Below are 26,565 nucleotides of genomic sequence, written 5' to 3'. Positions count from 1 at the left end.
AAATCATGCTGAACAGTCCAAAATATGGAACTAAAGGGGCTCAGGTAATGTGTGTCTGGGAAGAAAGGTAAGGAAATTAATAATAAAAAATACATGGGGGTAGGATCTAAACAATTCAATCTGTAAACTACTAAGAAAAGAGTTTGATGAAATTATGTCTAAAGTTATTTCATATCTTAATATGATGAAGTAAAACCAATCAGATTGGCATTTTCATTTTAAAGTGCACATATTACATTTTATTCACTTTATTTGTGTTTTATTATCTAAACTGGAAATTTTAAATACAGGATTTGCTTGGTTGTAAATGAATCTAGGTGGTGCAAGAAGCAAGTATAGAATCAGTATATTTATTTGCTTTTAAGTAGGATGACAGGTTGGTGCAAAACCATCAGAAAATTACACTTAAAGAAATATTTAGTTCCCGTTCTAGATAAAGTCACTTCCTTCCTGTAAGTGCGTGAATTTTATAATGCAACGTGCCTAAGCCTATGCACATAAATAGCCATTTCAGGGGGAAAAATTTGCTTTTTGTGGCTGTAAATATTGCATAGAGGAAAAACACTTATGCCACTACAGTGGAACAGAGATATTTACATGGTAAACAATTGCAACAGTTGGTCTTCATTACAACTATTTAAAAAGCGGGGGGGCATACGTTTTCCAAAGTATATAGACGATATTCTCAGCAAGAAGCTGTCTTCAAACAAAAAGATGTCATACATAACAGTACTTTGAGTAGCAGCCATTTGTCATTGATTACTGTGAACCTGAAAAAGGCACTCAACATATGAACATGGTTTTAACAATAAGAATAGACTGGGGTAAAACCTGGCTTAGACGGCTGCAGAAGTCACCACTATTGAACGATGCGGTGGGAAACACAATATAACATGAATGATAACGGCAAACAATTTTACTACTACTTTATTAGAGCAGAGATTACAAACATGAATGATATGCTATGTAATGAAGGCAGCTACATCACATTTAGTATCTTGACATGTAATAAATAAAGCATTCTAAAATGAAACCTGAAACAGTAAGTATGTTGGTCTAAATTCAGACCAGAATCTGTTCCATTTCCATCTACATCTTCATGAGGGACTTTGTCCAAGAGCAGCTGTGGCTATCTGCTAAATAGAACTGAATAAATGTAGATATTAGTTCAAGCGTCTAGTCTGCATTTTCACATTATGTCTCCATGCAGCAGAGATTTATAAAAGTTAGCAACATTTTGAAAATGAAGTCTTCTCTGGGAATTATCTGTAAGCTACCTTAAACTAAGTAGCTGTCTCACTGCTTGTGCCTCCAGAAAGGCCCATCTTAGAAATCCTGCAAGCAATTTTCACCCTGTATTGAAGGTAATCTTTCATGCTGATGGTCAGCATGCTGAAATCATCTCCTTTCATTGTTCAACATTTAGAGCTTTGTTTGCAATATCCTCACTCAACATCTCAGGAATGCTAAATCTAGTGGCAGTGTAATGATTTAGATCAGCCCAAGAAAATGTCAAGTTTTCTGGCTCATTCCTAGAATTTTAACAGAATGGTGAAGGACTTTCTCAGTGCAGCTGCTCGGAGAAGGTTAAAATGTACTAGGGTGTGTTTTCTCAAATTTAGAAACACACTGTGCAAGTTTTCACCTCCCCCCCCCCCGACAACTGAATTGCAAGGTTGCCATACCCCGCCCTCTTGCCATCCCATCATATTAACAATATGACTGAGGAGGCACTCTGAATATATGGGTACTTAAAAGATTTATTCCATCTATGTATAAGTAGATTGTGCACAATCAATTCAACTGTATAATAATTACTAGATACCAGAATGCGAATGTTTTATGGCTCCCCTGGACTTAGCTGGGTGCCACTCAGAAGCTTCAACCCATTAAGCTTCAAAACTCTCAGCAGATAGTTCACAATAGCTTTGGTCTTTTTTCATATCAATGCCAAATCCTTACAGATTCTATTTTTGGACCTTATACTAACTAGATTCTTTCACTGTCCTACCACTCCAGCATGCATTAAAGGAGTCTAAACAAAATAGACTATTTTAGACTGCTTATAATCACTAAAGACCTGGCCTTACAGTTCACTTCTTAGAGCCATATAAAAGGCCTTTGGGGGGGGGGGGAGAGCAGGGGGAGAGGCTTTTGTGAGCAGCTTCAAGGTCCCATTGCAATTAGCTAGCAACTATTCAGCATTCTCTTTTGGGTTCTGCTCCACAGACAGAATCAGAGCACGGATTTGTCTCAGTTAACTCAACGGGAAACAGGACATCCTCCTACATCTGCATCCATCTCTTTCCTCAGTGTTAATTTCCTCTCATCTCCTGTAGATATGGAGAAAAAAAGTTATTTGAAGGAGATTTTCCCAGAAAAAGATGCTGGAGTGATGCAGCCATGTAGCTAAAGCATAATAGACTGAATCAAGATTCAAAGGGGAAAGCCAAAAGGGAAAATTATTTCATTCCTGTTGGGAGATCAGAAGGCCAACTGTATAGTGCCTCAGTCAGTTCAAACAGTATTTTCATCCCCACCTGTGCTGTACACTGTGTTCTTTCCCAGTTAATTTTTCCACAGCAATATGTCTCTAGAACTGTAGTTTTAGCCACCACATTATTTTACTGATCTTCAGAATTGCACATATTCTCCTTCCAAAATGTAATGAGCTGGCGATTATGCACAATTTATCCCCAACAAATCTTAACAAGCGTAACACGACAGGCATATATTTGCTATTGTGCATGTATTTGAGATAGATACATTGCCATCCAGTTAGGTGGACAAAGATACTACTTTTCAGCTTTTACATCATTCTTTGCAAATCTTTCACTGCCAAGAGAAGACTGCAGTTCACCCAGCTCAACAGGTGGAAACTTGACAGCAGTGATTGGGACAGTCTCAGAGGCATGGGGGGAGCAGATGCTGGGGGAATGCAGGATGGCCCCTCCTCCAGAGGCTCTCATCCATTAGCCAGCCAGAGAAGGAGGGGAGCTGATTGGTCCCTCGCTCTCCCCTCTTATTAATTTAAACCTTAGACCAAGTCCTTGGGAGCCTCTTCTTGCTCCCTTTCAGCAGCAGGATTTCTTAGGTTCCCAGGTCCAGGATAAATAAGAATGACGGTGGCTTCTGCAACCAGGAGAAGCAGCACCCAGACAAAGGTATCATCACTTTTAACCTGGCTGCTTAGGTGCATAAAGACAGGAGCCCTGCACAGGGGTGTAACTACAGCATACTCTCACAGCCACCTAAATGCAAACAGGCACCCTACAGGGCCCAGGCATGGTGCTGCGGTCCAGTCTCCCACCCCAAAGAGTGCTGCTGAACTAACAGACTGTCAAGTCCTTTAGGTGTCAGAGGAATCAGCGTCTCCTCCTTCTAAACTACTTTCAACAGTTAGGTGAGCTTGACTTCCAGAGTGATTGTGTCAGTAACCATAATTTTGCACAGAATCCTTAAACCTGTCAAATTGAGGAGTGTCATCTTGGTTCTATTTCACTTCCCCCACCTCACCTGCCCTTTGGCGAGATCTCTGCAGAAGAGAGGCATCAGTATGAATGGCATCTTTTGATGATGCTGCTGCCATCACATGAAGTGTTTTGAATTTCATCTTATGGTGGAACATTTTGCTACATTTTCTCTGTATCTTTTTTAGAGATTCCAACTGTCTCCAACTATCCATTTCAGAGAAGCCATGTTCATCAGGTAAAATGTTAGGGGAGAGCTTTTTTCTCTTTTTCTTCTTTTTGTGGGTATTTATCGCCTCTTCATTGAATTTCCACTCACTTTTTCGCCCTTCGTGTCTCAATTTACTACTGCACCTCTTGAATGATTTTTTAAGCTTATGTCTACACTGCTTTGTCAAGCCACCATGGGTAGAATTTGAACAGAAGCTACATTTGCTGGATTCGTTTTCTGAATAATTTTGACCTACATTTTTAACACAGACAAGGAATTTTCTCTCCATCTCTCTTGGGAGGGAGCATGCTTTATTGCCATCACTGTAAACATCTTTATATTGTCTTTCTGTTCTCTTTGCCTCACTAAAATACTCAGAATCACTACTGATCTTTTCCATTAAATCCTTTAATTTGTATGCAGAACCTGAGGGTTTGTATGGTGGGGCAACTTCTCTTCTGTTATTGTCTTGTTTGGATTCTTTATCATGACTAGTATTAGTGCCTCCAAAAGAAGAATTTTTAAATTCAGCATATGGTAAATTAGCAATATCAAGTGAGTCATTCCACTGTACTTGGAACTTTTTTGTAAATCCTCCAGCATAGGCCTTGTTTTCTGACACACTCTCTGTAGGCTCAGATTTCCGAATTGTGATCTCCCATCTATAATTATCATCCCCGCTACAATTTCCCTTGTCAAGGTTTTGTACAAAACTCACTTCTGTAAAGCGTTGCCCATATTTGTTCTTCAAGTTGATCTGAAAGCCATTCCCATTAGCAGACACTATCCTCTGCCACCAAGACTTGCTAACTGTGCTTTTTGGCTCTAGGCAGACACGTGCATAGCTTGGAGTTTGATAATAGTTTAATAAATAATGTATAAACTCATCAGTTTCATAAATTTTTTGCTTTTTGCAGTACCCTGTACCAGACACTTTTCCAGCGTGTACTGTCTTCAAAGGGGGAAAGTCCTCTCTCTCAAGGGATTCTATAACCTTGCAGTCTTGAGTTACTGTAATCTGCAAAGACCCACCATCAGAGGAACTGTTCTCATCCCTGCCAGTTAATTTACCAGTGCTTGCTGCTGCAGTTGGATCATTTAAGATCGTTCTTACAAGATGACAAGGTGATGCAGGTAGATTAGTTGGCACCTCCTCGTCACTCAAAGAGGTGTTACCCGTTTGGAAGAACTGACTCCTAAATTTTTTCTTATCCTTCAGTTTTTTGTGTAGAAGATAATGGGATTCTCTCTGCTCTGCTCTGTCTGCATTTCGTAACTCTGTCTCAGGAAAGCAATCCTTTCTTACATCTTCAGGGTGCAGCAAGGGCTCCACTTTTTGGCCGGTCAACTGTGCAAAATCCTTTAAATAAAATCAAAGAGAAAATTACAATATGAATGCAACAGACAAAATTTGTAGAGAAACTATACCAAGCTAAATTGTGAACTGACTTACATGCAGTGCCACTTTGCTCAAGTCAGGCCAGCTGTCCAGGTATAACAGGGCAGAATTTGGCCTACTGTGTCTAATGCAGGCCATGATCATATAAGGTTCTGCAGCTCTTCTGTGAAAGTTGAGGGTACTCACTACGTCACAGGATTAATTAACTAGAATATTTGCCCTTTCAATAAAAGTCATTGGCTATATTGAGCTAACCTTGCTGCTTTTACCTGATTTGCATCCACTACAAAAATCATTTTATTCGCCCACTTTGACTACAGCATTGCACTAACTTTGCTAATTCCGCTAAAGTAAAGTGCTGCACTTTTGTAAATTGAATATCTTATCTAAGAATTATTAGATAAACTGCTTTAAATTACACTATTTTGTAACAGCTGCAAATATGATAACCAAGGGATTAAAAAACCCTACATCTCTCTCCAAATCTTTTCTGTCTAGTTCCTCACCCTTTAAAAAAGGTTTGTTTAAGGTACCCCCACCTTCTAAAGAATTTAAAATGTTCTGCTGCCAGTTAGTTTTAAAGAGCACTAACTCACACAAATTGGCTGGTGCTTGTTGATGGGGGTTCCTAAGTACTGTAAGAAATATTAAACCTCAGGGGTTGAAAAAATCCACTTGTCAGTGGCCAGTAGTAAGCTTTCCCTGGCAAGTGATATAGCCTACGTTAATAATTACTGCAGTATTTAAGCTTTCATTTTCAAAAGTTTCTAGTCCATGTAACTAAGAAGATAATCCTTCAAATACAAATCAACACAGTGAGCAGGTAGACAAACAGCTCCAGTACTGCCTCTCTTGCTCTTGATTATCCCAAAGCATCAGCAGAGCGAAACTGACAAAAGGTGGGTTAGCCTTACTTTGGATATGCTGTATTCCCTGGGCAGCAGTGAAACTGACAGGATTCATGTCAATTTTACTCTGCTGTTGGGGAAGCTCTGAGCAGCAGAGGCAATAACTGGAGCTATTTATGGGACAAGAGGACCCAAAAATAGCAGAGACTATCTCACAGGATGCTGGAGCAGGATTATAATAGAAGTAGCCTTTCTTCTTTTCAACATGGCAATGAGAACCTGGGAACTGATTCAATTTACCAGACACCTACTGGACAGAGACTGATCCAAAAGATGAAGCCTCAAGCAGGGACTGAATCCCAACACCTTTTCCCTTATATTCACATGCGAAGAAGGGCTAGATTATCACTAGGGGTTTGCTAGCATTTCTCCAACTCCAAGTCATCCTTCTCATCAGCCTCTGGCCATCAGCTATCTGGTAAATTTTTCAAGCTCTACTAAACATCCTTTAAAACAGAATATTTTTTTAAAATATTCTTACTTTTACTCGGCTTAACAGCACGGTAAGCAGCCTTATAGATTCCACTCTTCTCTGAGCTAGTAGATATTTCCTCTCTTCCCATTCAGGCATATTCTCTGGCCACTGCTTTTCTTCAGCTGTTACCTTCTGCTGCTTTCTTGGGCGTTTCTCATCCCGATCTATCTGCCTGTGTTCTCTCCTCTTGAGATTAGCCTTCCTTTTTCTTTCTCGAGCATTTTTTTCATCATCACGTCTTTTTCTAGGTAATTATTAATATGGGACAATTTAGATGACACTCATTTTACATGTTAACCCCTGGAGGGTGAAAAGTAGGATTTTAGTGTGCTAACAGCAAGTGACTCAATGCTAGGAATCTATTTGCTGTTACAATCAAGAAATCCTTGTGCCTAGGGTAGCACGTTTTAAAGTTAATGGCATACAACCAACATACATCCAATAGATGCAAAGATTTAGGACAGTCTGAGTTTCTCTTGTACTCTTAAGACTCTTCTAATAATAATCTCTCTCTCACTAAAGAACACGGAGGTTGTTCATATTATAGTCTCTTCCAGGTCACAGGTAGAGAATGATTTGCCCCCTTTTCCTTCATTTTCAGTTAACACCAATAACTAAGGTTCACAAACTTTTGGACCTAATCCTGCATTCTTTATGCAGGCAAAACTGTCCTAGAAGTCAATGTATAAAAACTAAATATTTTGAAGAAAAATTCAAGTAATATGGGTATTAAATTTGGTGATAGATTTAGAGATATTGCATCATAGTTGCTAGATTTAGCATTTCGACTCTTGTTCCTACATCAATGGATATATTCATTGAATAATTTCCAGTGGCAGATATGTTTAGGTGAATCCTAAACACTCCCTATAGAAGCAGGAGCTTAATACAGTGTGATAGTTGTTCAGATACATCTGACAACACTGCCTTCAAGATAACAGCAATGAGGAGGGATCGCTTACACGCTGGGACTCTCCAGCCAAGGCTGAGGCATGTGGAATCCTGTCCTATGTTCTATACTGTATATTAATTTTACTTCAGAACACAGCTAGGCTGCATGACACCACAACTTTGTGGTGTTACAGCAATCATGAAATAATACTACAAACAAGATGCCAACCGGCTTCCTGGGTTTCCTCAGGTCCCTTCCAGCCCTATCTATCTAGGATTCTATAATTAAGCATGTATCCAAACTGACCGTAGGCTACCCTCTCTGTTAAAACTGTTAAAATATGCTGTTTTGCTGCCCTTTCCAACAACAGCACACGTTGTTAGTGATCTGGTGAGGACCGCTTTGGGTAATACAACTGATCTAAGATTTACCTTTAATCTTTGAGCAGTCAATACTTTTCTGTAACCATAGGTTCAGCCACTGTACATGGCCAGGAGGATGATTTGCCACCTTCCTGGGCTGATCTTGTCTCAGCTATTTACTAATCTACAGTTCCACTGCAGAAAGAACTCCTTAGGTCAGGGATCAGCAACCTTTGGCCCACGGCCTGCCAGGGTAAGTCCCCTGGCGGGCCGGGCTGTTTGCCTGTCGCGTCCACGGGTTCAGCCGATCACAGCTCCCACTGGCCACGGTTCGCTGCTCCAGGCCGTGGCCAGCACATCCCGTGCCGCTTCCCGCAGCCCCCTTTGGTCTGGAGTGGTGAACAATGGCCACTGAGAGCCACGATCGACTGAACCTGCGGACACAGCGGGTAAGCACACCGGCCCGGCCCGCCAGGGGGCTTACCCTGGCGGGCCGTGGGCCAAAGGTTGCCGATCCCTGCCTTAGGTCTTCACACAGTTTAAAACAAACTTTTAAATTGAGTTTGATAGATTACTAGAGTGACTGAAAGAAAAACAAACCCTGGATCTGTAACAGGAGAGATACAGGAGAGGGAACAACAAGGCACATAGTGTTTTTAATTGAGAGGGTCTGGCAGATGTCGAGACAGCTCAAGACCACTTCTCCAATCACAATCCCCTTTTTCTATACACTGTGTAGGTCTACTACTCCTCTCTTAATCCAATGAAGTGAGCTGTAGCTCACGAAAGTTTATGCTCAAATAAATTTGTTTGTCTCTAAGGTGCCACAAGTCCTCCTGTTCTTTTTTCTCTTAATCTAGTTCCCTTTATGTGACACCTACGTAACTGAAGATACTGTGGGGTTTTTTTTTTGTTACACCATATGAATTAGACAATATTCAGCTTTCATTTTAACATGATCTAACCCTTAACATTATCTAGGTTTGGGGCTATTGTATTGGGTGTTCCTCTCTTGAGATTCTATTGGGAGCAAGATGTGAAGTAAATGTAAAGAATGTAGAACACTCATTCATTCAAAACAAGTTTCTCACCTTGCAGCCTCCTCTTCCTCTTTCTTTTTTTCCCTTTTTCTTTTTTGCTCTAGCTCTTGCAGTTTTTGTCTTTCCAGCCTTCTCTTTTTGATGGCTCCTTTGCTGAAATGTTTTGTTGTATCAAAAGTCACCTGTTCCAGAAGAAACAAAATTAGAAGGCAGGATTGTTCATGAATGATAAAGAGACTAAGGCTGTCAAGCGATTAAAAAAATTAATTGTGATTAATCATGCAATTAAATCGCACTGTTAAACAATAATAGAATACCATTTATTTAAATATTTTTGGGTGTTTTCTGCCTTTTCAAATATATTGATTTCAATTACAACACAGAATACAAAGTGTACGTGCTCACTTTATATTTGATTACAAGTATTTGCACTGTAACAAAAAAAATATTTTTCAGTTCACCTAATTCACTAATACAAGTACTCTAGTGCAATCTCTTTATCATGAACTTGAACTTACAAGCATAGAATTATGTATTAAAAAAAACTGCATTCAAAAGTAAAACAATGTAAAATTTTAGAGCCTGCAAGTCCACTCAGTCCTACTTCTTGTTCAGTCAATCACTCAGACAAACAAGTTTGTTACATTTGCAGGAAATAATGCTGCCCGCTTGTTTACGTCATCACCTAAAAGTGAGACTAGGCGTTCTCATGGCACTGTTGTAGCCGGTGTCACAAGGTATTTACATTTCAGATTTGCTAAAGATTCATATGTCTCTTCATGCTTCAACCACCATTCCAGGGGACATGCGTCCATGCTGATGGGTTCTTCTCAGTTGCGCAAGTAAAATCCATGTCTTACCAGTACGGGGGGAGGGGGGCCACCAGCTAAGGGGAGCATGTGACCTCCCCCTGTGACTCCTCCCAGCCCGGGGACCCCACGCTCTCCCCGTCCCCTCCCCACATCCATCCCATGGTACCTGGAGTGAAGGCCGGGGGGAGCTCTGTCCTCCTCCTGCTGCTGCGCCGGAGACAGGGTTGGGGAGGGAGTGACACTGGGGTCCAGCAGTAGAGCCACCGGAGGAACTGCCGATGTTATGCTCCTTTCCCTGCTGCTGCCCCTCCCAGCGGGGAAAGCAGCAGAGCCCCCAGTCCCCTCCTGCTGCTGTGTTTTTTTGGGTACGCTGTACTAGCTATAAATAGCTTGCCAGTATGGCATACAGGAACGTACCGGCCTACTTACACTGCTGGTTCTGCTCAATAACAATCCAAAGTGGTTTGAGCATTGGCCTATTAAACCCAGGGTTGTGAGTTCAGTCCTTGAGGGGGTCATTTAGGGATCTGGGGCAAAAATTGGGGATTGGTCCTGGAGGCTGGACTAGATGACCTCCTGAGGTCCCTTCCAGCCCTGATATTCTATGATTCCAAAGCAATGCGACCGATGCATGTTCATTTTCATCATCTAAGTCAGATGCCACCAGCCGAAGGTTGATTTTCTTTTTTGGTGGTTCGGGTTCTGTAGTTTCCGCATCGGAATGTTGCTCTTTTAAGACTTCTGAAAGCATTCTCCACTCCTCATCCCTCTCAGATTTTGGAAGGCACTTCAGATTCTTAAACCTTGCATCAAGTGCTATAGCTATCTTTAGAAATCTCACATTGGTACCTTCTTTGCGTTTTATCAAATCTGCAGTGAGAGTATTCTTAAAATGAACAACATGTGCTGGGTCATCATCCGAGACCGCTATAACATGAAATATATGGCAGAATGCGGGTAAAACAGCAGGGGACTTGCATTTCTCCCCCAAGGAGTTCAGTCACAAATGTAATTAACACATTTTTTTTGAACGAGCGTCATCAGCATGGAAACACGTCCTCTGGAACGGTGGCCAACACATGGAGGGGCATATGAATCTTAAGCATATCTGGCATGTAAATACCTTGCAATGCCATCTTCTAAAGTGCCTAGCAAATGCCTATCTTCTTTTTCTGGTGACATTGTAAATAAGAAGAGGGCGGCATTATCTCCTGTAAATGTAAACAAATTTGCTTGTTTTAGCGATTGGCTGAACAAGAAGTAGGACTGAGTGGACTTGTAGGCTCTAAAGTTTTACATTGTTTTGTTTTTGAGTGGTTATGTAACAAAAAAAGTCAACATTTGTAAGTTGCACTTTCACGACAAAGATTGCACTACAGTACTTGTATAAGGTGAACTGAAAAATACTATTTCTTTTGTTTATCATTTTTACAGTGCAAATATTTGTAATAAAAATAATATACACTTTAATTTCAATTACAACACAGAATTCAATATATATGAAAAGGTAGAAAAACATCAAAATATTTAATACATTTCAATTGGTATTCTATTGTTTAACAGTGCGATTAAATCTATGATTAATCGTGATCAATTTTTTTAAGTTAATCACGTGAGTTAACTGAGATTAATCAACAGCCTTAAAAAAGACCACAAACTTGTCAATCTACTGGATCACCTTATTTACACAAATAAAACACAAACAGCCTATACAATTTAGAAAGTCTCTAATCTATTTCTGCACAATTTTATTTGAAACATGAGTGTTTCTTTCTGTCGCTTTTTAGCTGAGCAGACTGGAATATGATCTGCAGAATTCACACAAATAGCTATGTCCTGTTCTCAAATGTTACTATAAGCATTACTCACAAACGTCTCCTTACCCTGTGCCATTAGAGGCTCATAAACTGTGACAATACGCCTTTGACAGCCTGTAAATGTTCAATTTTGGGGATTGGAGGCTGGGCATTTTCAGTGGAGAGTTCCTGGCTGTTGCATTCCCTCTCTCTGACAGACTGACATATTTTAAGTGCACTGTGTGAGCCACATCTTCTTGGTCAAGCATTTGCCTGACTTTAAACAATCAGTGGATTACGGTTGGCTGGTTGGTACAGCAGGGGAGGCTGTTTGTTGAGAACTGTTTAACTCAATGTGATGCTGTGGTGACATTAAAAGAAAACATCCATGCAAACAGCTCTTTATCCAAGCTGGGAAACCAAGTCATTTGGAGCATGATTTCTAAACCATTGTGTAATGACTGCTACATATTCAAGAATCAGAGATAATTTAAATGCTTTGTGTTGAACAAAATTCTTGGAACCAGGCTTATCTCAATGACTAAATCTGACTTCTAGATGAACACTGCTAAGCAGCAATGAGCTTTTGTGAGCATGCAGCTCTCCAATTTCCTTTCACAGCGTAACACAGGGTATGCCGCAAACAAATCCATCCTCCAACATTATTCACTATATCCACCTTAATCAAAGCACAGTGCCAAGAGAAGCAAGGATACATCCTGCTGGTATAGGTTCAAAGTGACTGAGAACATTTTTATAAAAAGGCAGAAAGGAAGGCTATTGCTGACTCTGTTTGGGGTTTACCAATGCAGAAACCAGTGTCTTCAGAACAACTCCTCCAAGTCTTGACTGCATCCCTTTCAGTTCCAGTGCTCATCTAATTGATTCATAAACATGATAACTTTTCACTTTTATTTTACCAGTGGAGAAAAAGGTTTCAGGAAATCAACAAGCAAATACTTTTTCCAGGTCACAGTCATACTAAAGGGTTAAAATCTTCACTAAAATCTGGATTGAGAGATCAATAATACTCAACCAAGCAGCAAATCCATACAAACCAAAAAATCTTTCTGCAAACAAACCAGAGTGAATGCTGCTTCTGAAGAGACAGCCTTGTGGCTGGCTCCTCTGTGAGCCTTAACTCACTGAGAATGGACCAGCAAAAAAGTCACAGCTTTATTTGCTAGGTGGGGAACTATCAGGATGAATAGCTGTGAGAGCCATCCATCTATTCCCTCTCCCAAACAGCAGCACTCCAGGTCTAAATTCCCACCTCAAGTATCCATTATTTAAATGTTTACACTGGCTAGCAAAAAGTTCCCAATTTGTCTTTTTTTTTTTTTTTTTTTTTTTTAAGATTTCAAATAGCAGTAATGACCTTCATGGCAGTCTCAGCAGATAAGTCTTGGTTAGGCCAGGGAATTTTACACTTTTCTGCTGTATCATTTCTGATATTTGACTACTATGGAAGTCTTTATGGTAGTGTATTTGGGCAAATATAGCATTGGCAGTATCAAAAGATATAGCCAGTGATGCTTACCTTCATGTTACATGCCAGAGCTTTTCCATCATCCCCTTTAAACATCAGCTTCATTCCCCTAAGTGACTCCATAGCTTTCACAAAAGCCGTATACTCTTGGTACTGGATAAAAGCTTCAAATGTCTGTAGACCTCCAAAAAGGAAGTTATTTAAATTTCCTCCCACCATTTCTTCTCTATAAGGGTCAAGCATAGGGATATCTATGTTCTTGATCTTTCCAAAGCTTTCGAACACCACTCTTAAAACATCTTCACTTGGCTTTTCACTATTTGAGCCCTTTAGTGCAAACCATTTGCATGGCAAACCTTCAAAATAGATGCAATCAGGAATATCAGCGGTTAGCTCAGTAAGGTCTTCATTCGTAATCTCTCTTTTATTCAGGTAAGATGCCCACTCTTGTGGAGTTGGAAAGTCAGTATGTGCCTCGGTGGCCATCACTTTCAAGTCATCTTTGAAACCATTCAGTTTTATTACCTTTCCATGCAGTTTTTCCTTAAGTGTGAGGATCAATCTTTTAGTTTCTGCCTCTCCCTCAAATCGAATGAAATCCTTAGTGCTCTTTGAAACCCTAACAGTAGTAAATTGGTCTGGACAAATCATGTTCTTCAGCTTGTCCATCACTTCCCACTTAGAGAAAGATCGGGTAGATTCTGTGTGTTCTGGAAACACCACACTGATAGTCAGTTTTGCTACTGGTTTAAGATACAGACGCTGAGAAGCACAGAGCTCCATCGCTTCAGAGTTATCATACACTACAGTGATTGTCATTGTGTCCAATACCCTTTAGAAAAATAATTAAAACCATGTTAAGCTAGAAGACATGGAGTAAAAAGGGTAAAAATATCCTCTAGTTCAAAATTTAAGTGACTATCTTTGGATATTATTTCATTTAACATTCAGAGGAAATTATTAAGAAAAATTATACTGTAAATTTACACTCGTCTATCATTTAAATTATAACACAAATAAATTGTGTTTGAATAAACATACCTAGTAAGATGTATGGTCAAAAGATTCTAACTCCAGCTTTTCTATCATCAAACTAATATAAAAACAAGAGTCAACATTCTACTGCAACATGCCTGTCAGAGCCTCAAGAGAGATCAGTAAGTCAAGGCAAATCCCCTGGAATACATTCTCCCACATCAGTGTACAAACAGCACAGGAAGGAGTTAAAAACAGTAACCAAACAAAAATGAAGTTAAATACATTCCTAACACCAATATTCTTTTCCAATTAAAAGAAAAATGCAGTCATTACTTGAACTAGGTTAGATAAATTACTAAATAATAATTTGCTCTATATAGTATGACCAGGTATAAATTAATCAAATCTAAGAGCAATCTGGCACAATTGCTGGATAGCCTGTACTTAAATAGCCTTGTTTCCAATGGACAAGTTTTACCAGATTTGACTGAAATATGTTAGCAAGCACCTCAGCTAGGATTTTGCAATCTTTATTAGAGAAGTCAGGTGATCGTTCATCCATCATTCAGGGTCCTTTTTAAGCATCAGAATCCGTGAGATAAGATGACATTCTGTGCTAATAAATTATCCTTCACTGCTGATTCATAAACATATAATAAACTGGTTGTTAACTGTTCTTGTAACCTTCTGGAATTCCACCAAGATGCCATCAAGGCCAGGGTCTGACAAGTTTATACAGACTAGTTTGTCTTCAGGTCTTTCCTTATCTAACTGGATCTTCTCTTCTCACAAAGGGGAAAAAATAGGCTAATTTACTGCAGGTTAAACCAACCGCTAAGTCAGCCTAAAACTTTTTTTAAACCTATAATTTATCTTAAAAATAAAACTGGAAATGCTAATTATATCTTTACAACTATATATAAACATCCTGAAGCAGGAAGTGAAGAAAAGATATTGTTTCCCTAATGACATATATCACAATGCTTGTACTAACATACAAACCTTATACTGGCTAAGGAATAATACCACTGAAATGTTTGGCTGGTGAAGGACTGAGAAGAAATGTCTAAAACCTCTACCATTAAAGTAATACAAATCTATTCACACAAGGGAAATTGATCTCATATTGTCTAAATGCTTGCAATTTAGCTCGTAATAATATATAAAACCATCCATGTGGATGAATCCAGAAATCAATTATGTTGTCCTAATTGAATTCATGAGAGTATTCTGGAGACCGGACATTTATATGCAGATGGTTTTTATAAAATATTCCAAACTTCAAAGGAAATGTAATATTGTTAGAACCAATCTATGCCAAGAAAGAAATGCTGTTAGTCAAGCTCTAGATCTTAACCCAACCAAATTTACCAGATAAACCACACAATCTTAGCCAGTTGGGAAGATTAGGCTTGAAGCAATGCAAAAGCACCCTTTAACAACAAAACACTGCCTGGAGTGAAGAGATTGATAAACAAATCATTAATAAGGTGGGCTCAAGACTGGGGCCAATGTTGATAAAAAATTAACCTTGGATCTCAGAATGAGGTTAAGACATGTCCGTAAATTTAGCAAATATGAAGAAATCATACACGTGTTATGACAGTGGTATTCAGTGAATGATTTTTGGATATTCACCAGATTCAATGAGAAAATTAAATTAAGCCTAGATCCAGGGATCCAATAGCAATGAAGGATCTTTAAATGGGATATCCAACTTTCACTTTTAAAATTCCTTCTAACAGAAGAACTGCATGGAGTTATTCTCCAGAAATGGAACTCTACTGCAGCTGGAAATATCAAACTGATACAGCAATCTAAAATTTGGAATGGTTGTCAACATGCAAATTGAAAGTTTCCAGTACTTGGTTAGCATTATTTTTAAAAACTATAAAAACAAGATAAACTCAGGATCCCTTAGAAGGAGGAGGATTCCATAGCATCATAATAAACAACACATACATAATTTGTCAACCAATCCTGAAAAAAAGCTCCAGAGTAGTGGGAGAGCAGCTGCAGAGCGAGTGACTAAGCAATGGACTGCATGACTGCTGGACAGGATGTGGAGAAATAATTCCCTAGATGAGCTACGAGAAGGTGCTGCCAAGCGATGAGTAGCAAGACCCTGTAAAAATTGTCCAGGGCCTCCATTTTTCTACACACTAGGAAGTGTTCCTTCCCTAAGTCTCCCAAAACTGTCTTCCTGCTCTGTACTGGAATTTAACAAACTCTGACTTACTTATACTTTGTATGATTTCTTCTAAAATACCAAGTTTATGTGCAGTCTTTACACACAACCCAGATACGTTGATCTTCTCAGGTTTTCATCAAGTATTTAAGTGGCTAGAAGCTTTCAAGCAAATCTTAGCCAATTGTCTCACTTCTGAGATTCCACAACCCACAATGCGAGGAAGGAGAAAAGAAAACAGGAAAGTGGGCAAAACCACCACCCGTGTCTCTATCCCTTACAACAAATGCCAGCACCTGATCACATAATCAGGTCCACAGATCTTGCTGCAGTTGGAAAAAAAAAATTTTCTCAGCTATTATCTTATCAGAGATATAGCTCAAACCAAGAGAAAGATATACACAAAGAGGGGCTCAAGAAGCTCAAGAGACTGTACAGTTTAAACTATATTCAAAAACCCCAAAGAGAATTGTAGCAGAGCACTTCCACACAGCCATTATTCCTGGAATGCCTCTTTGCCTCCAGAGTGTGTATATTTTGAAGTTGATGCAGACTTCAGTGCAAGAAACGGCCTAGTGAATCAGAGTACCAACAAGAAGCAGGTCTTGCATGCTCTCTTGGAGAAGTTGTTAGCATGAGGGTCTGATCTTGCAGGTAAAAAGATCAGTATTCTCATGAAGCAGTAGCTAGAACAGAGGCTGGAGCACTGCACTGCTGTTATTGAGGAATTCTGCTAGATCAGAACCGAGCAAAGCTCTGTCAGGCAAAGCTGACTGTATTGGAATTCATCTCTGAAATTAAAAATGTATATAGTTTTGGTACATTATGCAGGTAAGGCAGAATCCCATTCTTGTTAGAGAGCCAAGGTATTTATTGCATAAACCAGAACTACTGCAAAAAGCAAACACTGTTGATGTGTTCACAGCTATATTGGTCCAGTGTTCTTTGAGATAAACTACTATTTTCTAAAAAAACTATTTTCTGTTCTTTTGCTACATCTTGCCTTGGCACAGAATGTAATTTTCCACAAGATTAAGGTGTGGGGTGCCATATAATCTAGAACAGTCCAGTGCATAACCATGTGCCATTTTCCCACAAATTGCAACATTCTGGTCAATAAAACCTCAGAAAAGTACGGCCACGTCTACACTAGAATCTTCTGACAGCATAGCAATGTCAATTAGAAGCGTTCCATGACATTTCTATACCAGCATAAAAGTGCTTTTGCAAGTACATCTTATTTTCGTTCACTGAATTGCTATAAGCCAGTGATTCCCAAACTTGTTCCGCCACTTGTGCAGGGAAAGCCAGGCCCGCGCCACTTCCAGCAGCTCCCAGTGGCCTGGAGCAGCGAACCGCGGCCACTGGGAGCCGCGAACAGCCGAACCTGCGGACGCAGCAGGTAAACAAACCGACCCGGCCCGCCAGGGGCTTTCCCTGCACAAGCGGCGGAACAAGTTTGGGAACCACTGCTGTAAGCCATACTATCAAAAGAACTTTTTTGATGGTATTAGCTTCATTTTCACTAGGAGGGTATACTGATATAGCTATACAAGCAAAACTTTTAAGTTTAGAATAGGCCTAATTGGCCTATTTTACTGGGAGTTGAGTTCTCAGTACTATTTCTTTTAGGTAGTATAGAAAAACTATATAGTTTTTGGATAATCATCCAAATATACCAATGGACTAACAAGCCTGGCTCATCCATCAGGGTCCCAGCCCGCACCAATACCAACTATAAAACAGTGCTGCAGGAAGATAATGTGGCCCAGAGGCTAGAACACTAGACTGAGCCTCAGATGACCTGGGTTCTACTCCTGATTTTGCTGGAGGGTGGCCCTGGGTAAGTTGCTTCATCCATGAGTGGGGAATGGGGATAATGATACTTACTCAGCTTTGTAAGGTGCTTTGATGAAAAGTGCTAAGCAACACCTGGTGGTATTATGTATGCCCTTTCTGACACTACACAAAATGAGGTTTTTATATATCTGGCTCCCACCTCTGAGTGGTCTAACCACTGAGCTACGGGATATTCTGATGCTTGTTTGGCTTAAACAGTCATTGGGACAGAGTGAAAATGAACTTGCAGTCTGGTGGTTAGGGCATCCATCTGGGAGGTGGGAGACGCAAGATCCATTTCCCCTTTCATTATTTAACCACACTGGAATAGCTTCAACAGGAGAGCCCCCACATCAGAAAATCTCATAGACCAGTGGATCAAGCATTCTTCTGAGAGGTGGGAGACCCTGTTCAAGTTATTTCTCCCCCTCTGGTAGATAGGAGGGAATTGAACCTCAGTCTCCCATATCCTCAGTAAGTGCTCTAACTACTAGGCTCAGAGTTATAAGGTGGGGAGCAGCAGCACCACCTCCACTGAAGAGACACTGATTGGGATCTGGTTTAGCAGGAGGCCTCTAAGTACACTTACTGGATCAGGCCCTGCATGTGATTTAAGCATTTGGTCACCTGTCTTCCCCTGGTTTTTGAATCACTGTGGAGTTTAGGCAGAAGACAGGAGACTGGCTGCCTAGAGGGAGGCAGCAGAGTGGATGCCCAGAGGCAGAAACTTGGTGCCTAGGGAACTTTTTCCTTGACAATTTCAGTGCTGAGTGAGTTTAGGAGCCTACAGGGTTTGGCAGGAATTTTGTGGGTCACGATGGAGCCAAAGCAGGGACTTAGGTGCCTACACCTGATACTTGAACACCTAAGTATCTTCATGGATCTTAAAGGACAAGAGGAAGAAGGCAGCCCTTGAGAGGGGGAAGAAGGTGCCTCCCCCACAGGCTGCCCTTGCAACAAGGAGAGGAAGGATGCACAGCCTAGAAATGTAAGCTATTACATATTTCACTGTAGCAGCACAAATTGTACCTAGAGAGCTTAATTCTTGCCTTGTACAGGGCTAGATGTGTTACATGTGCTGTCTCCTTGGTTTTAGTTTGATTTATCTTTGTATTCTGAGAGACCGAGATGTTTGAATTTCAGATTGTTGTGAGGCAAGGTCATTGTGATATGTCCATTCAGGAAAGAGCCTTCTGCCCCCTTGTGAGAGATGACGGGGAGAAAGCAATACCTATTCTGGAGCACTCCATTGAGAAAGCTGCTAAAAAGTGCAATCCTTGAAGAGGAATGGGTAAAGGCAGTCGACCAGAAGGAGTAGCAAAAATAGGGTCTCAAAGATTATGACCCCAACTTTCAATGTGTTTTTTTAGTATATACCTAAAGTGTTCCAGGTTGTTGCTGGTGCATATGGACTCCCAGGTGATGGGGTTGTTTTTAATAGTAAGTCATGTTTTTGGATATGGTTTAGATACTATGGAGATGAGTACTATAAGAAAACTACATTTAGTAAGTGGCAGTCATGGCACACGTCAAAATAATTCCCTCCTCCAACAGCACAAGGAGTTCATCTAGGACAGTGGAGTTGCCAGGAGCATTCATTTGATTAATTGTTTTAGAAAAGAGGTCTCGATGGTGACAGAGTTTCAAGAGATAGGGACAGTCCATACAAGTTGCTCTAAGAAAAGTTAGATAATTGTAAAGAGTACCTATGGTTAAAATTATTTCTATCCACATGACTGATGAGTATTCCACTAAAGGCACTTAATGTTGGACATTTTTGGGTAGGGAAAAAATTAGGGCTCTCAATTAATCATAGTTAACTCACACGATTAACTAAAAAAAAATTAAGCTTGATTAATCGCAGTTCTAATCGCACCGATAAACAATAGAATACCAATTGAAATTTATTAAATATTTTGATGTTTTTCTGCATTTTCATATATGTTATATTCTGTGTTGTAATTGAAATCAGTGTATATTATTACCAATATTTGCCCTGTAAAAATAAGAAATTGTATCTTTCAATTCACCTCATACAAAGTACTGTAGTGCAATTTGTCTTTGTCATGAAAGTGCAACTTACAAATGTAGATTTTTTTGTTGTTACATAACTGCACTCAAAAACAAAACAATATAAAACTTCAGAGCCTACAAGTCCACTCAGTCCTACTTCTTGTTCAGCCAATCGCTAAGACAAACAAGTTTGTTTACATTTACAGGAGATAATGCTGCCCTCTTCTTATTTACAATGTCATCAGAAAGTGAGAACAGGCATTTACATGGCATTTTAAGAACACTTTCGCTACAGTTTTGACAGAATGTAAACAAGGTACCAATGTGAGATTTCTAAAGATAGCTACAGCACTGGACCCAAGGTTTAAGAATCTGAAATGCCTTCCAAAATCTGAGAGGGATGAGATGTGGAGCATACTTTCAAAAGTCTTAAAACAACAACACTCTGGTGCAGAAACTACAGAACCTGAACCACCAAAAAAGAAAATTAACCTTCTGCTGGTGGCATTTGATTCAGGTAATGAAAATGAACATGTGTCAGTCCGCACTGCTTTGCATCGTTATTGAGCATAACCCTTCATCAGACTGAGTGGACTTGCAGGCTCTAAAGTTTTACATTGTTTTATTTTTGAATGCAGTTTTTTGTGCATAATTCTACATTTGTAAGTTCAACTTTTATAATAAAGAGATTGCACTACAGTACTTGTATTAGATGAACTGAAAAATACTATTTTTGTTTTTACAGTGCAAATACTTGTAATCAAATATAAAGTGAGCACTGTACACTTTGTATTCTGTGTTGTAATTGAAATAAATATATTTGAAAATGTAGAAAACATCCATAAATATTTTTAAAAATGGTATTCTATTATTGTTTAACCATGTGATTAATCGTGGAATTTTTCAATTGCAATTAATATTTTTTATCCATTAACTGGAATTGTCACAAGATAATGACAATGCCTTGATCCAACAGAGCTTTCGTGAGTTACAGCTCACTTCATCGGATGCTCAAATAAATTTGTTAGTCTCTAAGGTGCCACAAGTACTCCTTTTCTTTTTGCAAATACAGACTAACACGGCTGCTACTCTGAAACTTGATCCAGCAGGACACCTGTTCAAATGCAGCTTGGGTTACCAGGGAATAGAAGTCAGACTCCTGACCGTTGGTAATATGTGAATTGAATTCATTTGTCACAGTTAGCAGTTATTAGATAAGTGTCCACAACAAATACCATAAACAGCACCCTATAAGCAGGCTCAGCAGAGAGTCAGAGACAGAATGGGTGATGGATACTTAAGTCCCTTCTTCTCCCATAGGTGGTCCCTCCTGGTCAGGGTTGAGGCAGATTGGTGAAACAGCCAGTGCTATTGTGCCAGGACATTTCACATGCACTAAAATTCACTTAAATTTAAAAATAAAAGAAGATACTAGGGCAAACAAGAATAAAAAGTTACCCATAAGAATAGCTCACAGAATATAGGGAGTACCTCTGCTTTCACCACTAGACAGCTACCCATGTCTTTCAGGTTTCAGAGTAGCAGCCCTGTTAGTCTGTATCTGCAAAAAGAAAAGGAGCATCCAGTGCAGTGAGCTGTAGCTCACGAAAGCCTACGCTCAAATAAATTTGTTAGTCTCTAAGGTGCCACAAGTCCTCCATGTCTTTCAGTTTCAGAGATCATCAGGAGAGCAGACGCTGAGCTAGTGGTCAAAGGGCAGGGAAGGGAGATTATTTGCTAGAGTCAAACTACCATTGGAAGTCTCGTAGCAAAGGGGATCATTTGCCAGCCATTTATGGGTCTATTGTTACTCCTATTCCTGAAGTCGTGGGCAGGGTTCTCACCGAGTCAGTGGGAGCAGGATCCAGCCCTATAGTCCTTGGACTTTTTACCTTAAAGCTTGTCTAAACAAGGCCCATTTCCCACCGCCGCTAGCTTTGCTGTGAACGAGCCAGGGCTGCTAGCAGCCCAGGACGTGTTTAGCCGCGGTGGGCTGCTTGCGACAGACACGGCTTTCCGCACCACGTCCTCACACGCCGCGGATCTCCCCCAGCGCGCCCGCACCACACGGAGTTGAACACGGCGTCTGCAGCCAGGGGCCTGTCCCCGGGAGGGCTCCCCGCCCGCCCGGCCGCGTCACCTCACCGGGGTGGGACACGCGTCCGGCTCCAGACAGCCCAAGGCACCCCCTTGCCTCGGCGGCGTCTGCCCGTAACCCTCCCCGAGTCCCCCCCTTTTCTCCCTGGCCGGCTGGCGGGGCCTGGCCCTCGCCCCCAGCCCAGCGCTTGCCACGGGGGGCGGCCGCGCCGCGCCGCGCCGGGCCGGGCCGGGGCGGGGCGGGAAGCGGCGGCCCGGCGCCCCCGCGGAGCGGTCGCTCTTACCCCTCAGGCCGCCGCGCCGCCTGCCCCCATCGGCCCCATGCGCTTCCGGGTTCGCCTCCCCTTTCTTCCCCCGCCCGGGGCGGAGCCAGCCGCCGAGAGGGGCCCCCGCGTCCCGCCACTAACCGGGAGGAGCCGCGGGCCGCCGCCAGGGAACTCGGGGGCCCAGGGTGGCGAGAAGCCGCGGGGACCGGGGAGACCCCCCCCGGGCTCGGGCTCGGGCTCGGGCTCGGGCTCTGCACAGCCCCCGCAGTGAGGTTGAGCCACCGGGGCGAGAGGGGCTATGGCCTCTCTGGCCTCCTGCTCTGGGACTGGGCCCAGGGCCCGGCTGGGACCTGGGGCAAGGAAGGGAAGGCCCGATTCGTCTCTCCAGCGATGCCAGCGGCTCAGGCCCGTTATTGCCCCAAATGCCGGCCTGGTTTGTGTGTCCCAGAGGGATGCAAGTTAGGGTAGAAGTTGGAGCTGTGTGCCTTGATTTCCTCCTCTCTAAAAGATCATCCATGTTTCCCACCTCGCCCACGCAGGGGGAGGCTAATTTCCTTTGTGTTTTTTCAAGTGTGTTGAGCTCTTCAACCAGAAGGTGCTGTAGAAGAGGAAAGGAGCAGTGTAATTGTTCTTCTGCTTGTTAAATTGTTCAGGGGCTTACCCTACTGTAAAAATAGAAGGAAATAGTTGATTTTTCAGGTCCCATGGCATCCACCCATTAGTTGGTTGCTTTTCTCCTGCAATGTATATTGCAGCTAAACCCTACCCACCACCTCCTGTGTTCCTGTCCCATGCCTGCTCAGGTGATCTTACTTCATTTGTTCTTCACTTTATGAATATCAAGTACGTTTCTTATAAAGGACAAAAAATATATATATATGTTCTTTTCTTCCTTTCTGCTAAGTACCATGTTAGGATAACTAGGCATTGTAAATGCTCAGTTACAGGGTTTCAGTGTGAAATCAATAACCTTTTTCCTTGTTTCAGAGTAGCAGCCGTGTTAGTCTGTATTCGCAAAAAGAAAAGGAGTACTTGTGGCACCTTAGAGACTAACAAATTTATTAGAGTATAAGCTTTCGTGAGCTACAGCTCACTTCATCGGATGCATTTGGTGGAAAAAACAGAGGAGAGATTTATATACACACACACAGAGAACATGAAACAATGGGTTTATCATACACACTGTAAGGAGAGTGATCACTTAAGATAAGCCATCACCCACAGCAGGGGGGGGAAAGGAGGAAAACCTTCCATGGTGACAAGCAGGTAGGCTAATTCCAGCAGTTAACAAGAATATCAGAGGAACAGTGGGGGGTGGGGTGGGGGGGAGAAATACCATGGGGAAATAGTTTTACTTTGTGTAATGACTCATCCATTCCCAGTCTCTATTCAAGCCTAAGTTAATTGTATCCAGTTTGCAAATTAATTCCAATTCAGCAGTCTCTCGTTGGAGTCTGTTTTTGAAGCTTTTTTGTTGAAGGATAGCCACTCTTAGGTCTGTGATCGAGTGACCAGAGAGATTGAAGTGTTCTCCAACTGGTTTTTGAATGTTATAATTCTTGACGTCTGATTTGTGTCCATTCATTCTTTTACGTAGAGACTGTCCAGTTTGGCCAATGTACATGGCAGAGGGGCATTGCTGGCACATGATGGCATATATCACATTGGTAGATGCGCAGGTGAACGAGCCTCTGATAGTGTGGCTGATGTGATTAGGCCCTATGATGGTATCCCCTGAATAGATATGTGGACAGAGTTGGCAACGGGCTTTGTTGGTTTTCCTCCTTTCCCCCCCCTGCTGTGGGTGATGGCTTATCTTAAGTGATCACTCTCCTTACAGTGTGTATGATAAACCCATTGTTTCATGTTCTCTGTGTGTGTGTGTATATAAATCTCTCCTCTGTTTTTTCCACCAAATGCATCCGATGAAGTGAGCTGTAGCTCACGAAAGCTTATGCTCTAATAAATTTGTTAGTCTCTAAGGTGCCACAAGTACTCCTTTTCTTTTTCCTTGTGACAAAGATATTTAACCACATCCCAATCCTATGAATACAATGGTTTAGTCTAAACAATGTATATGCGAGAATTAATATATGCTTTCTTTAGCGCACTCATTTTTAGGCACTAGTGAATGCAACTTACAGATGTACTCAGGTAACACACAGGACCTGTACATACTCATACAGAAAGGACTATACAGTGAAACCTACACTTCCAATAGATGCCTTCTTCTCTTACATGAACAGTTTAAAGTATTCCCCAGATTTTCCAGTACAGTTTTGTTTATCCTTTAAAAGTCTATGAGGCAAGTAAGTTTAGTAGAGCCTTTGAATGGATGCTGAAGACTGTTTTCACTATATATCTTCCGTTCTTCAAAACCCAATCACTAAAATATATGATACAGGTAGTTAATAGTTGCAAACATTTTTGTTTTCCTCCCATACCTAATGGGAGATACTGTTTCTCTTCTCTGTAGTCACAGGTTTCGCTATTACATGCAAGATTTTTTAGGGATATGAGTTGTGCAGTGAAAAGTGAAAATAAAAGAATTATTACATTTTGATGTTAGGTTAAATTTCAAGGTCAGAATTTCCAAGCTTCATGTTCAGACTTTTTCCTTCGTATTTTATAGTATTCCAAAAACACTGGAAAACTGGGAACTTGATAATACGTTGCAGTTGTATGGTTTTTTCCATTTAAATTAATTGGTTCAGAACTTGCTGCTTCTCTGAACACAGTGCAGCAATCCAAGAAGTTCTGATGTTTTGACCAATGGAGAAAGAAAATGGTTTTTGCCACTTTCCAAAAATATTTCTTACAAACCCAGAGACTACAGTGTGAGAAAAAGATAAGAGATAAGAAAATGATGCTAATATTATCCTTTCAGACTCTGGGGTTTCATGTAGGGTGTAACAATTTTACTTTTTCTCTCACTTCTACAGCAATGATTCTGTAATAATTAATCAGCCAATAGTAAATAGAGGTTTAAATCCCCATTATTTGCATTTAACACAACTGAACTCTTTGCCACTAATACTTTTCTTGACTCCAGATCAAAGGGGTCCACTATTATAGGAGCATACTGTGGCTGAGCATATATTTTTCTAGAATGATGTTTGACATAAAAGTTCAGACTTGTTTAGCACAAAGAAATCCATGCCAAAAAAAAAAGTCTTATTAAAGATCACCTCTACCAGAGCTTGACAGGACTGACCACGTTCATGCAGAGGTCCCTGCACACATCAGAACAGGCTGTCACACATGTAATTTCATGAAAACTACATCAATTTTAAGCCATGTGTTCCACTGAGTAGGCTACTGGGAATTGCAGTCTCCTTGCAGTTTCAGGATGCAATTCCTCCCAGGGCCAGTCATATTTTAGGAGCAAGATGGCAAAGTTATTCTGGTGATGGTGAATGAACTACCATAATTGGAAGACACAGCTACTCTGGCAAAGGTAGACATGGACCTACTAGAATGGCAGAGGGAGTTACTCTGGCAGCAGTCTCATGAGAACAAGGGGCCAATCAATGAAATTTAAAAGTGGCAAATTCAACACTGATAAAAGAAAATACTTTTTCACACAATACATAATAAGAGTGCAAAATTCACTGCCACAGGAAATTGTTGAGGTCGAGAACTTAGTAGGATTCAGAAAGGTATTGGACATATAACTCGATATTCTTGTTATCCCCATATAATCATTATTGCCAATAATTTTGAAAGGGATATTTAACTTCTGCGTTTAATCCATGGGTAGTCAATAGGTGATCCATGGACCAAATCTTGACCGCCCTACGCTTTTGAATGGACCCCAACATCTTTTTATTTACTTATTTTATTATTTTCTGTGGAGTCTGGACCTTGATCAAGAAATTTGGACCTTAACAAAAAATAATTGACTACCTCTGATTTAAGCCAATATCTGACTACTAGAGATCAGGATGAGACCTAATATGGGGGTCAGATCATATTATATCTGCCTATTTCAGGGTTCTTACACTTTCCTCTTAAGTGTATAATATTGGGCACTGTTAGAGACAGAACACTAGACTAGAAGGACCTCAGAGCTGATCCAGTTTGACAATTTCTATGCTCCTAAAAATGGACCACTGTAAAAGATGAGATTCTACATGAGAAAATCACACCAGTTTAAGGTGCGATTTTAAATCAGTTTAGTTAAACTAGTGCAGAAGCCCGTGTAGACACACCTACTTCAGTTAGGTACAGTTGTCTTTTAGTTTAGCTTAAATCAATTAGGAACAGGTTAAAACCCAATAAATCACAGTTAAATGAAAATAAGAGTGTCTACATAGGGGTTTGCACCAGT

The 26,565-nt window shown here is 40.9% G+C and overlaps 1 protein-coding gene across 7 annotated transcripts; it reads right to left on the bottom strand.

Annotated features, from left to right (window-relative positions):
• Window positions 1-914: 914 nt before the first annotated feature.
• LOC119861153 (A-kinase anchor protein 17B) lies at window positions 915-22,518 on the bottom strand. Of its 7 annotated transcripts, none has more exons than XM_043493090.1 (7): window positions 22,254-22,307; window positions 21,108-21,277; window positions 12,906-13,686; window positions 8,809-8,939; window positions 6,470-6,707; window positions 3,517-5,041; window positions 915-2,333 (listed from the first exon to the last, which is right to left on the bottom strand). In XM_043493090.1, exons 3-7 carry the CDS (start codon window positions 13,671-13,673, stop codon window positions 2,263-2,265), a joined length of 2,733 nt encoding a protein of 910 aa, XP_043349025.1. In that variant the 5' UTR covers window positions 13,674-13,686; window positions 21,108-21,277; window positions 22,254-22,307; the 3' UTR covers window positions 915-2,262. The 7 variants fall into 7 exon arrangements, with proteins under 7 accessions (XP_043349025.1, XP_043349029.1, XP_043349026.1 ...); XM_043493094.1 differs by having other exon boundaries at window positions 915-1,133; XM_043493091.1 differs by having other exon boundaries at window positions 21,120-21,277.
• Between the last annotated feature and the right edge of the window lie 4,047 nt (window positions 22,519-26,565).

Source organism: Dermochelys coriacea, chromosome 9 (genome assembly GCF_009764565.3).
Source record: "Dermochelys coriacea isolate rDerCor1 chromosome 9, rDerCor1.pri.v4, whole genome shotgun sequence".
In the NCBI taxonomy this organism is placed as follows: Eukaryota; Metazoa; Chordata; order Testudines; family Dermochelyidae; genus Dermochelys; species Dermochelys coriacea.
Note: the sequence above shows the minus strand (reverse complement) of the source record. Positions and strands in the feature narration are given on the sequence as shown.

What these genes read in the sequence shown, in the direction of transcription:
- LOC119861153 (XM_038415805.2), bottom strand. Translation starts at nt 13,673, where the DNA reads ATGACAATCACTGTAGTGTATGATAACTCTGAAGCGATGGAGCTCTGT. An exon ending in CTCTGGCATGTAACATGAAG is followed by an intron (nt 8,940 to 12,905) that starts GTAAGCATCACT and finishes CTTCTGGAACAG; the next exon opens with GTGACTTTTGATACAACAAA. An exon ending in TGCTGTTAAGCCGAGTAAAA is followed by an intron (nt 5,042 to 6,469) that starts GTAAGAATATTT and finishes TTTTATTTAAAG; the next exon opens with GATTTTGCACAGTTGACCGG.